Here is a 10,838-nt window from a genome sequence, read left to right as displayed (position 1 = left end):
AAAACAAACAATTCTATCAAGCACAGTGGAAGACAGGGATAGGGTCCTCCTTGAAATGTGGACCAACTTTTACCAGTCCACTTGATACGTATAGCTACATTTATCTCGATTTAAATATTTTTTTTCCACATATTTCATCACATTTAATAAATAATAAATTTCAACGTAATAATATATCAACACTGTTCATGTATATGTGTACAATAGTTATGTGAAGGTATACTTGATTTGGATGTTCTGTGAGGGCCATGTTCGACTAGTTATTCTCGCATGCCAAATTAGAAATTCAAAAATAAAAACTGAAGACAAGTTGAAATAAACGATAAGACTTGATTTCATTGAACGGATAAAATAGATTCAACAACCAGCCATCTATTACAAAAGGAACCTGCAAACCATATCCATGAAAAAACTTATGTATGCATCTAGTGACAAAGTTTCATAATTGTGATTATTAGACGCTCTGATGAAGTTGATCCACTGGCGTTTTGTTCATCTTGGGGAGAGACAAAGATGATACGGTTTTGGCTGATACCACCTTTTTCACAAGTAATCTCCATTGTGCATCGTTTCCTCTTCGAACTTGGTTTGCCTTCATTTTGAATTGTCTGCACAAAACAAACCCCTTTTTGATTAACATGTTTTAGGTTAACAATACTGCGTTAATGAACGAAAAGGGACCAGGGGTGGGTGGGTGACTTTAGCAGTCATATTTGGTGACAAAGAACTATCAAGAAACATGTGTTGCAAGAAATTATTTACCTGCAAAGAGGAACACGGCATTCGTCTGGTTGGTCACAGATAGAGGAGTGCAACTTGAAAAGTTGCCACATACGCTTACAATGCGAACATCCTCCTTTAGCCCCCTTCGCACAAGTGCCGAAATGCTTAATCAGACGCTGAAGACCGTGGCAGGTCGAATACTTGGTACATGGACTCTTGTGTTTGCACGGATCCATGTTGTATGGACCTACACTAGTGCATCCCTCAGTGCATATGTGCTCAAGGCAATCCATTGCTTCACTTAGTTGAACATACAAATTCTGATCTGCTCTACGTCTTCTTGTCCTCTTTTTCCTCTACACAACAAAAAGGGGGCCAAAACTGTTGTTACAAATGAAGAATCCCAACTTTCACTTCTCACAAGACTCTAAATTTGCATCATTTCAATTAAAATAGGAAACGGGACATACCGATTCGGTTTCATCGAAGAACTGCAGAATCTCGAGCTCGAGATATGGATCATTATTTTGCAAGAACCTCCATCCCTCGGTCTTCTCAACAGCTTTGAATTTATTAGACAACAATCTCATGCATTTAAGGTAAAGATCAGGCGCATCGCACAATCTTGCAAGCTGGAGCACATCCACTACATTCTCAACATTCAACCTTTGTGATAACCCCTTCGAGCATATCTGCTTCAGTTGTGGAATCATGTATACATGTGACAAAGCTAGCAAGTGCATGCCATATTTTTCCATTTGATCTTCTCCACACCTGAATACAAAAATCCTGTTTAGTTTGGACACCAACTTATGCATCTTGTTTTTAGTCCCAAATATCAACCCGTTGGGGACTATAAAGAAATGTTCGTATCGTCGAGTTTGCTTAACTAATGCGGAGAACTTAAAATGAACTGCTGATACTTGAACAATAAGCTAAATTTCAATATTGAACTGGTGACCCGAGAAATCAGAGATTCTTTTTTTAAAAAAAAATAAAAAATCTTTGATGAACAGAATAAATAAAATTAATAAAACCAAAATTACTAAAGATATATCACACAGGTTTCCGCGAGTCAATTGAAACTTACTCGGAGGAATAAAGATATTGCAGGAACACGGAAACGGCGTCGTAAGGAACGCCAAGAATCGGAATTTTCCGTTCCGAGCTCTGGCCTTTTTGCGGCCTCTCTACTATGTTCTCTAAAACCGGTGATGCAGAGGCCTGCACTATTCCACCCGTAATATTAATTAAAAAACCAGAATTCAAACAAATTTGCATTAGAAAAGCACCGAAAGTCATCATATCTCAGCATGTGACAAAAACGAGTCGGAATATAGCGTTTTCAACAGAATTCAGAAAGAGAAACGAAAAAAAGAAAGTTAAAAAATCTGACGTAACATCACAATCAAACGAAGATTTTCAAAAAAATCCTGTCGAATTTGTTCCTTTTAAATTGAATTAGACGACTCACACAAATGTTAAAAGAAAACAACAAAGAATTCCAAAAAATTCAAACAGATAGAGAGAACGTACGAGGATTTTTGAGTGCGCCGGAATTCGCGAGCCACATGAGGTAATGACTTGAACGTCCGGTTCCGGCATTACTATGGCGCCGGGAAACGAAAGATTTTTCTTCAGTTTGATCTCGCCGGAGAGCACTTTCTTCAATTGAACCATTGTTACCACAGAATACAGAATGAGAAATGAAGAATGGAAAGAGAGAGACTGGTATTGTGAGAGATTCGAAGCCCGTGTGGCCATTTATATAGTAAACATTGAGGCGATTACCGACCTAACGCATGGGGTCCACCAACATGCCCTTGTTCCTACAAACGTAATGGCAACCTGGTCAATTTAACAACTGGCTCACAGGAAGATATTGTAAATCTCGACACACCAAACGCGTACCACATAAAAATTTTTTTTAAACGATCTCAGGGATTATATTTTGTTAGATCGATTTTTTTAATTGGGTTATCTTTGAAAAAATATTATTTTTTATGATAAATGTATTACTTTTTTATTGTTAATATCGGTAAGATTGACCCGGCTCACAGATAAAGATCCGTGAGACCATATCACAACAGACATAATCAATGATAAAAATCTCATCGACTATTTTAACATTAGCATATGAAACTCGAGTAATATATTTGAAACCGAGTGTCATTTCCAATACATTGTCTAAATCAAATTCATCAAATCAAATAAAATTCTTACATAAGATTACATTTAGATTGAGAAAATTTTGAATTTGAGAAAATATTTGAAATAATTATTTGAAACACCGCCATCACCAGACGGATTGAAAATTCATCACATTAACTCAAAAAATAACTAGTTTGACGTCTCAAAAACATTTCAAAGATGATCCAAAAAATAAATCAATTAATTTATTATTATAAATTTAAAATCATTTTTTTTACAAATGTGGAATTAGAATGCGTGATCTTCATAATAAATGATACCGATCAAATCACTTATGACAGTACATTGGATCTGGATCCAAATTTTCAATGTAACGACGTGGAATAAAATGTAAATGACTGGTCTACCCTCGGGAAGATAGAATTTTGACTATCTAGTCCTCGAAGGCTTTTTTCGTGGGACGGATGCTGAGTTGGAGCATGAGTTGTGGATAAAGCAGAGGGAAGAAAGGCCGTCGAAAGGAAATGAAAAAACGGCCTTTTGATTTTGGAAGCGACTCAAACCACATTCCTTGTGGCGGCATCCTCATCCCTTGTGTACCTGCTCGCTTCCAACTTGTCATAACAAATATATATAAATCCATCTGCCAAGTACTTGCCACCGAGTTATTTTCAATCGTGTGTTTTTTAAATTCAGATTTTTGTCGTCAATTTTTTTATTATTTTAATATCTAAAACCTCAAAGCTTCTCGGCGATTTTGATTTTTCAAGAATTGAATATGGTTTTTGGGAAATAACAAAACACCATATATAGGATGACATTATTTTTTTTAAAATTACAATCAAGATTCTTAATAAATATACATACATATATATATATAATTAATTAATTAATTAATAGGAGTACAATTCAACTTGCAAGTTGTTTGTGTGTGTCGTGGCATGACCCATTAATTAATATCATAAATGTTAAGAGTGCTAGTTGTAAGCCTTTTTTTACTAATAATAATCTTTCACCTGCCGATTTTTTTTTTTTTGTCATTTGACGATTTAATATCGTAAAATAAATAAAATAAAATAAAATGAAATTTCCGGCTTCTCAATGCATACATAGTACGCGTTGAATGCTTGTATAATATTTTTTATAATTTATTTGATTTATATTTAAATGAAGATCGAAATATAATTATAAGAAATAGTGAGGTACACTGTAATTTTGATATATAAATTAAAAAATAAATGAATAAAATAATGACCTCAATGAGAATCGAACCTATAACCTAAACCCAAGAAACAATGACTCTATCCGCTGAATTACATATAATTTAAATTAAAATTTTAACATTTTATTAATATATATAATTATTAAAACAGACTATGACACCAAAGTTAATTATTCTAAGTGTATCAACCTTAATAGAATAGTGTGTACATATATATATATATACACACACGTGTGTGCCTGTTGCTTATCGTTTGAGATATTTAATTAACAATAAATTTGGAACTTTTTTCCTTTTTAATTAATTAAATATTTTGTGGTTCATGTATAATAGATATGCAAATAAATATCTACAGGTGCCGTCTTAATTAATCAATTAAAATTTATGAACAAGCCGTTGTCTTACTTTCATGCAAAAATAACGACCTTTTGTTTAGTGCGGCGGGGGTTGTTGAGGGCATGGCAGCTTGCTTCCTTTCTTCTGTCTGATCTTTCGGTGCACCCATTAACCATTTTCTCTTTATATTCGGTACATGTCATTTAATTTTCACTAACCACCTTTGTTTTCTTTTATTTAACTTTATCAAATCCATTAGTAAAAGTGTTTTAAAACATCAAGCATCGGTTAAGATGGAAGATAAAATATTAATTAAGATTAGGTCTCTTTGTGAGACGATATCACGAATCTTTATCTGTGAGACAGATCAGCCCTACCGATATTCACAATAAAAAGTAATACTCTTAGCATAAAAAATAATATTTTTCTATGAATGACTCAGATAAGATATCAGTCTCACAAAATACGACTCATGAGACCGTCTCACACAAGTTTTTACCATTAGGTAATTATCTATCTTTACTTTGTTTTGTGATCGAATATAACTAAAATATAAGGAAGGAATGGTTGACAGAAGTCGATGACTAAAACAAGAAATTGGTAGGTCCTTCCTCAATTGTCATGCAAGGCAAGCCGTGTTAAATCTTGACCACGGATTGAGGCAGTCACAAATCTAATACGTAACTGCATACATAAGAAGAAGATCCAAGCACCACAACATATATATCACATGCGCATTAATATTCATTGAATTTATTCATGTTTTTTTTATTTCTCTTTATACGTTTCTACATGGCGGCTTTTTATTTTTGTTTTTGTTTTTTTTTTTTTCCTATAAATCGAATAATTAATTAGTAAAAAAAAAAATTTGTCACTTTTTATAAATTTGAAGATTACATTTAGGTCTCTAAAGATTTTTTTCATTGTTATTTTGAGCTCCCTCATCCAAACTATGTATTAGTCTATATATTTTTTATTTTATTACATTAATTTGTTCAGTATATTGGATCTTTTAGGGTTTTATTTTTATTTTAATGATTATATATTTTCCTCATTTTATGAGTTTTATTTACTTAATTATTTGACGCTTCGTTGGTTTCTTTTGTTTAATTAGTTTAATTTATCGATGATTCGTTTCTGTTTTCATTTATTTTTCTTCATTTTTTTACGGTTCGGTTAATCTATATAATATAATTATCATTTTTCACAAAATAATGAGATTATCTTAGTCTCCGAGAATTTATTTTGATTGTAATTTTGAGCTCTTCTCTTCTGAATTATATAATAGTATCTATTTATTTTAGTTTTATTAAATTAACTTGTTTGGTACATTGAGTTTTTAAGGTCTATTATATTTCAGTGTCTATATATTTGGTTCTGTAACTCCATTTAAGCTAAAACTTAGCAGACTATTTTACAAAATATAAATATCTATTTTACGAAAAAAAATTGCACATAGAAAAATCTTGATTAGTTTTTCCCTTGAATAATTTTAACTTTTATTGTTCATTTTTTTAGTTGAAGTAAAATGTGGGTGAGATACTTTATTGATTTGGTTTAAGATGAGATGATTTGATTTGTGATCGAAAATAACTCGACTAATATTATGTTAATTTAGCTAACTTAATAAAGTATTAATTTGAAATTCTCATTAAATAAATTAAGTCAGACAATAGATGAAAATTTTCAGATATTGTCGTAAATTATATGAGAAAAATATATTTAGGGATTGAGATTGGAAATGAAAATAGTCTTATTTCATTATTTGGTTGAATCGACGACAAATACTACAAAATATCTTAATATGATACTGTATTTTATTTTTATTTCTTAAATTATGATATTTAACTAATTTCTCAATATATATCTTAAGACTACACTTTTCTGCAAGTTTTATTAAAAACATGTCAGTAAATGTCATTTTTCTTATGATATTTTTCCAATGAAAATAGAAATTGAGAGCATGTAGATTATACATGTTCTTTTGCAAAATTTTTTAATATTTTATTTATAATATAATTTGATTAGTTTAATTTATTTTAATTTTATTAATAGAAAGATAAATTAATGAGAAATTAAAAAGATTGAAATAAATTTATGAGATAATCTTTATAATTTTTTTAACCAAGATAATCCTTATAATAGCCATGAATTACTAACATTTCTTAGAGATTAAAATTTTACATATGATCTTATATTACATATTATTTTATTTATATACATGTTTTATTACACATATTATATTGGAGTGATATTATTGTCAAATTTTATTTCACATGAAATTATTAACAATCAATATTAATTTACAAATGATTCGATATAAAATTAACTATATATAATATTTATAATAAAAACAAACAGAAACAAAATCCGCAAGAGATTAAAAGTTAACAAAACTACAATTAATATTTAACTTAATAACAAGTTTAGTAATTTTAATTTCACATCGTTATCATAATTTAGTTAATCCAGAGAATTTTATTAGACAACCGTTTGTCTATACGTACTTCATTTAAATATTTCGTGATTTATTCTCCGTCTTGTCACACTATTTCTCCATCGATTCTTGGGGATGTGATCGCAACGAAAAGGGTGGAGTATGTGATGCCAATTACCACTGGTCATGGGTGTGAGGAGCTCCAAGTGTCTCTTAGAGGACGAGATTTTTTCAGAAAAGAAAAACCCGAAGTTTCCAGAAACAAAAATAAAGATTTTTTTGTGTATAATCGTAATATGTGATTCATTCAGTTGTGCTAATTGTTCAAAGGTCACACGCACACAGTGTTACAAGGTTAACATCAGTCACAATCATTGAGGTATTGGATTTTAGTAGAAAATTTCAAATTAATATGTGGTTTTTTTTAAGGAAGAAAATTCAGCTAGCAGCTAAGGTCATGAAAATATCTTTCTAATATGAAACATGATACATAAAATTTCATATAATATATATATATATATATATAGACACACATACACGGTTTTTTTTTATCTGTAGGTGAGATTATGCTACACTGGAGAGCTCATTCTTTAGCTAGATCTTTAATATCGTATAAAATAGGTGGGTTCAAGTCGACAAATTCTCGACCTGCTCTGTTAGGAGGCTGAGCCGTTCCAACTTATCAAATTATAAATAAAATTGTTTAGATCCACATTGTCACATAAAATAGATGCGCTAATTTAACCAGACAGACAGACTCCATTAACCCGTTTTGACATGTCAGTGTCACACCGAAAAAATCTTCTTCCCAACCTTGTAAGGCTGTTTAAAGATTATGTCTTGTTCGGCCGATGTACCTATGTGGCTCTTACCCATTTAACTTACCGGAGCCCATCATCCTAAAAGGAACACCTGGACTCGTAAATTGTATCCATTTGTGTGGTTTCGATCGTGATCTGTCTCAGGGCTTGATATAAATCGTACATGTTTCATTTGCCAAAAATTGGGCCCCGGAAACCGAATGATATTGCGCTTCAAAATCGTTACTAGAAGCACTCATTTAACGGGACGGAGATATTTTTATTCGAATACAAAAACGAGTAATCAATTATGGGAGTGAGGACAAACATTAAAAAATCTTACTCGTACTCGACCTGAGTACTCGATTAAATTATATATATACTGTATTAAGATTGGAACTTGAACCTAACTCAACCCCAAAAACTAGCTCAAGGGAGAGGATTGTCCAAGATCATATATACAATTCCCAGGTATTTTATCCAACCGATGTGGGATAATTAACACACCCTCTTCACGCCCAGGTATGAACATCTGGATCGTGAAGTTTACAAATGACCCAATTATGGGCAGAACGTGTGACCCAACTATGGGTAGTCCAACAAATAACGGTGGAACCTGAGCTCTGATACCATGTTAAGATTGAAACTTGGACCTAACTCAACTCCAAGAGCTAGCTTTTGGGGTTGAGTTAGGTCCAACTTCCAATCTTAACATACTGGACCTGAATATCCGATTAAATTAGTATATACATTAGGCTAGACTAGATATACATATAGATATTTATTTTGTTTATAATGTTTGAATGATTAACGTTACCTACTGATATGAATAAGAACAAAAAGAACATCCAACAATAAAAATATATTAAATCATTACACAAACCAAGTGGTGAAGAAGGAATTAATTTTCTGAAACTTCGAAGTAAACATAGTTGAAAGTCCTAAGAAACACTGTTAAGTTGGCAATGACTACAACTACAAAGCAACCAACGATTTCCATTTTAACTCATTGCATCAACTTTAATTTACACCCTAAAGCCGATTATTGAAGCCTTATGATCGATCATCTTAACCGGGATAAATGTCTACGCCTACGAGCACGAAAACAAGCCTAAAAATCACGTTTAACTCGAGTAGAACTTCCCAGCGGAATAAAAACATGGCAATCAAACCTTTCCCCGGCTATAGCACAATAAAGGTGAAATACTTTTCCAGGCAGGCAATCAGGTGTGAAATCGTGGGACCTGTTGATGCTCGAAAATCGACTACTAATCCAGTGCACGGTTCAAGAAGTCGTAGTTCAAGCCATTATGCAACATATTCCCTAGAATCAAAGATCCAAGCAGTCTTCACTTCTAGACCTGGAACGTCCCCCGACTCGTATTGCACTTCTTTTCATGTCATCTCATCCCTTATCACATGTATGGCGCTTTTTTCGTTACGATACTTCATATTAGGGCAGATGAGTCGGTATATAATCTATTTGCGAAGCAGCGTGAATAACTTTTGGTCAACCCTCTATGCTTCTGATCTAGTGAGTGGAATAGTTTCCAGCTACAATATCATTGGTTACAAAGTGATATTTGTCACTAACACTCTATTTATATTCTTCTGTACTCACCCTCCTGCATTTAAGGGATCAAACTACCTTCGAGGGAACGAGCAAGGACTACTGCCTCACATCCTGGAAGCAAATAAGACCAGAAAACAACGTAAAATGGCATTGGAAAAAATTGGAAAGAAGCTGCAGGTTGATTCTTGAAGACATCTTGTACACGATTGATGCACATAAAATCGAGGCTGCGTGTATCATCTTAGGTATCGCGGTGTCGTGGAGAGTACTTTATGGACTCTTTATCTATGTGCTTCACAGATTCTATTCCATGAATGACAGAGAATAAAGTTGGGATTATCTGGAGTTTGATTGTTTCTTGAAGTCATATCTTTTGTGAGCATTAGAAAGTCCGAATTAGTTGGTTTAATCCGCCTTGATTTTTCCACCAACAAATACTGTGTGAGATTTAAAAAAAAAAAACATGCATCGAGTGATTGCTGCAAATGCATGTGTGAAGTCCTCGTGATGGCCAAGACTTCGCTACTCGTTGACTGAAAACGTCATTAAGACGATGGGCGAGGTTTTAAAGCGAACGATCGGACCGGAACAAACTTTCGAGTAGGGCTCCTGTTACCATTTTCGGTTAAGATGATTTCTTGCAAGGATGCTTCCTAGGCAGGGCTTAGTCAATTTCTCTGGGAGAAATGATATGCAATGCAACCAATGGCAAGTTGTCGGATCTTCTTATTTGTCTTTGGACTTGCCACTAGTTTTTCAACCTGTAGGAATAATTCGACGAGAAACACGTCGTGTAATACAAAATTTTATATATAGATTCATATGCCTACGCATGCAAGGAGCAAAACAAATGAATAAATTATGAACACCTTTAATCGATTCAAATTTATAAAATAATTATTTACGAGACAATATGAATTGATAAGTAATAACGTTATCAAAATCTCCCAAGCATCTTAATGTCAGAAATCTATATTGTTTTATAAATATTTTGACCCCCATTACCTGGGGTATACAAAATTTTCTATCCCAAATTACCCATCCCCATAATTTAAAATTAATAAAATATATTTTATCTTAATCTAAAATTGTAAATTTTAAAATAATCATATCACTTTCAACATAAAGAATAACTCCAAAATTCGAGAATTTAACAATAACAAAAGTTATTTAAAACAAAATCCGAAATTTAATCCTGATTTAATGTTTTTCACTTCAGGGACTACCCAGTAGTTGTTGATTCGACAAAAGAAAATAAAGTAGATTTCTTGTGAGACGATTTCACGAATCTTTATATGTGAGACAAGTCAACTATACCGATATTTACAATAAAAAATAATACTATTAGCATAAAAAATAATACTTTTTCATGGATGACCCAAATAAGATATATGTCTCACAAAATACGACCCGTGAGACCGTCTCACACAAATTTTTGTCAAGAAAATGATATTACTAGGACAATAAGCATTTTATGGAAAACCTATTATAAAAAAACACATTAAATAAGATTATATTTATCAAAATGAAAATTTTAAAGAGCAAATGATTCCAAAAAAAGCAGGAGGTAAATTAGCCATAATTAAATACTGCAAC

General features: G+C 32.4%; 1 protein-coding gene across 1 annotated transcript; it reads right to left on the bottom strand.

Moving 5' to 3' along the window:
• Positions 1 to 316: 316 nt before the first annotated feature.
• On the bottom strand, positions 317 to 2,502 carry LOC142542289 (BTB/POZ and TAZ domain-containing protein 1-like). The gene is made up of 5 exons (XM_075648858.1): positions 2,260 to 2,502; positions 1,814 to 1,947; positions 1,194 to 1,497; positions 763 to 1,079; positions 317 to 608 (listed from the first exon to the last, which is right to left on the bottom strand). The coding sequence occupies exons 1-5, from the start codon at positions 2,485 to 2,487 to the stop codon at positions 455 to 457; spliced, it is 1,137 nt and encodes a 378-aa protein (XP_075504973.1). The 5' UTR covers positions 2,488 to 2,502; the 3' UTR covers positions 317 to 454.
• Between the last annotated feature and the right edge of the window lie 8,336 nt (positions 2,503 to 10,838).

The sequence above is a fragment of the Primulina tabacum genome, chromosome 4 (genome assembly GCF_025594145.1).
Source record: "Primulina tabacum isolate GXHZ01 chromosome 4, ASM2559414v2, whole genome shotgun sequence".
Classification (NCBI taxonomy): domain Eukaryota; kingdom Viridiplantae; phylum Streptophyta; class Magnoliopsida; order Lamiales; family Gesneriaceae; genus Primulina; species Primulina tabacum.
Note: the sequence above shows the minus strand (reverse complement) of the source record. Positions and strands in the feature narration are given on the sequence as shown.